This window comes from Microtus ochrogaster, chromosome 5 (assembly GCF_000317375.1).
Source record: "Microtus ochrogaster isolate Prairie Vole_2 chromosome 5, MicOch1.0, whole genome shotgun sequence".
Lineage (NCBI taxonomy): Eukaryota > Metazoa > Chordata > Mammalia > Rodentia > Cricetidae > Microtus > Microtus ochrogaster.
In genome coordinates this window covers 79,642,139-79,643,851 of record NC_022012.1, presented here as the reverse complement: position 1 = coordinate 79,643,851, position 1,713 = coordinate 79,642,139, and the positions used below count along the sequence as shown (strand labels likewise).

General features: G+C 39.4%; 1 protein-coding gene across 2 annotated transcripts in view; it reads right to left on the bottom strand.

Moving 5' to 3' along the window:
- Window positions 1–1,713, bottom strand: part of Dcaf1 (DDB1 and CUL4 associated factor 1) — a 64,135-nt gene that overhangs the window by 30,195 nt on the left and 32,227 nt on the right. For both annotated transcript variants that reach the window (XM_013346574.2, XM_005347835.3), the window contains exon 12: window positions 986–1,155. In XM_013346574.2, the coding sequence (XP_013202028.1) occupies window positions 986–1,155 (170 nt within the window). The remainder of the gene's footprint in view (window positions 1–985; window positions 1,156–1,713) is intronic.

Sequence of the window (1,713 nt, the reverse complement as noted above, 5' to 3'; positions counted from 1 at the left end):
GAGCCACCATGTGGTTGCTGGGAATTGAACTCAGGACCTTTGGAAGAGCAGGCAATGCTCTTAACCTCTGAGCCATCTCTCCAGCCCTGTAAATAAATACTTTTAAAGCCAAAATCACACCTTTGAAGCCATGGAGACAGATCAGCAGATAGTCACTTGCTATCAAGCCTGACTCACAGTATTATCCCTGGGACTCACAAGGTGAAAGGACTCACATCAATACCTGTATGCTGTCTCTAACTAGTACACACACACACATGGGGGGGGGTAGATCTACATAAGTAAAAAAATATTTTTTGAAAAATCACATTATAGTTGGGCATCATAGCACACACCTTTTATTCCCATCACTCGAGAAGCAGAGGCAGACGGACCTCACTGAGTTCCAGGCCAGGCAGGGCTGCATAGTGAGATTCTGTCTCAAAATATAAAATAATAAAATAAGGAGGTTGAAAGATAGACCAGGAGATAAAAGCACTGGTTGTTCTTTCAGAAGACATGGGTTAAATTCCCAGCACCTACAAGGCATTTCACAACTGTCTGACTCCAAATTCCAGGGGATTTAATGCCCTCCTCTGCTCAAGATCCTATATGTGAGATACATAAGCTCACACAACCACATACACACATAAAAAGAAAAGGCGGTAAAGTATAAAAAATTAAATAATAAAAATCATACTTGGGGGGACTATTACTTTTGGGTTTTTGGAGGGGGGAGAGCGGGGAGGGTTTCTCTGTGTAGCCCTAGCTGTCCTGGAACTCACTCTGTACAGTAGGCTTGCCTGGAACTGAGAGATCTGCCTGCCTCTGCCTGTCAAGTGATGGAACCAAAGACATGTGCCACCACCACACAACAACAACAAACAACACTTTCACACTTAATATACTTCTGTCACAGAGTCTACTTTAAAACTTCACCTCGACAAAAGCTTGTTAAACATGTATTATGTAAATACTGAACTTCATGTGAAATTTCTAGTCCCACCTTGCGTAATAGGTCTTCCAATTGCAGGCAATGGAAATAAGCTGTAGCAAGAGCTGCACACACGAAAGCTTGAGGAAGACTTCAGCAGGTTCCCAATACAGCTGAGCTGGGCCATATTCTATCAAAAACTCCATCATTTCCACAATCTGCTCATGAGTGTATGAGCATGCCTATAAGGAGAGGTATGTATTATAATACAAAATTGCATCATCTATCTACTACTTTCTCAATGTTTGCCCAAAGATTTTAATAAAAGCTTTCAATTTTCACAATTCCTGAGTCACCAGTCCATATGTAAAACAATGCTACATAATGATTAGTACTTTATTTGTGATTGGCACACATATTTAAAAAAATAACACAAGGTTGATTTATGCATACTTAAGAAAGCTGAGAAAGTAGCATCAAGAAACAGGTATCTCTTCAACTTGCAATTTTTGAAACATGCAGACATTCATGTTGATCCCAAATCGATCAAATAAGTTCCAAAATGACAGAGAGCTAGAGTTATGGACACATCCTTTCCCAAACAAAATTCTGCAGTTTTCACAAAAGCAAGCAGTTTTACTCATACTTGAGTCCCTTTAGTTCTAGTTTAGTGCCAGAATAGCAGTGACTTATAAGTGGGAACAAAAAGGTCTTTGAAATTCATCTATTACCTCCATTTTTTTTTTTTTTTTTTTTTTGGATTTTTCGAGACAGGGTTTCTCCGTAGCTTTTTGGTTTCT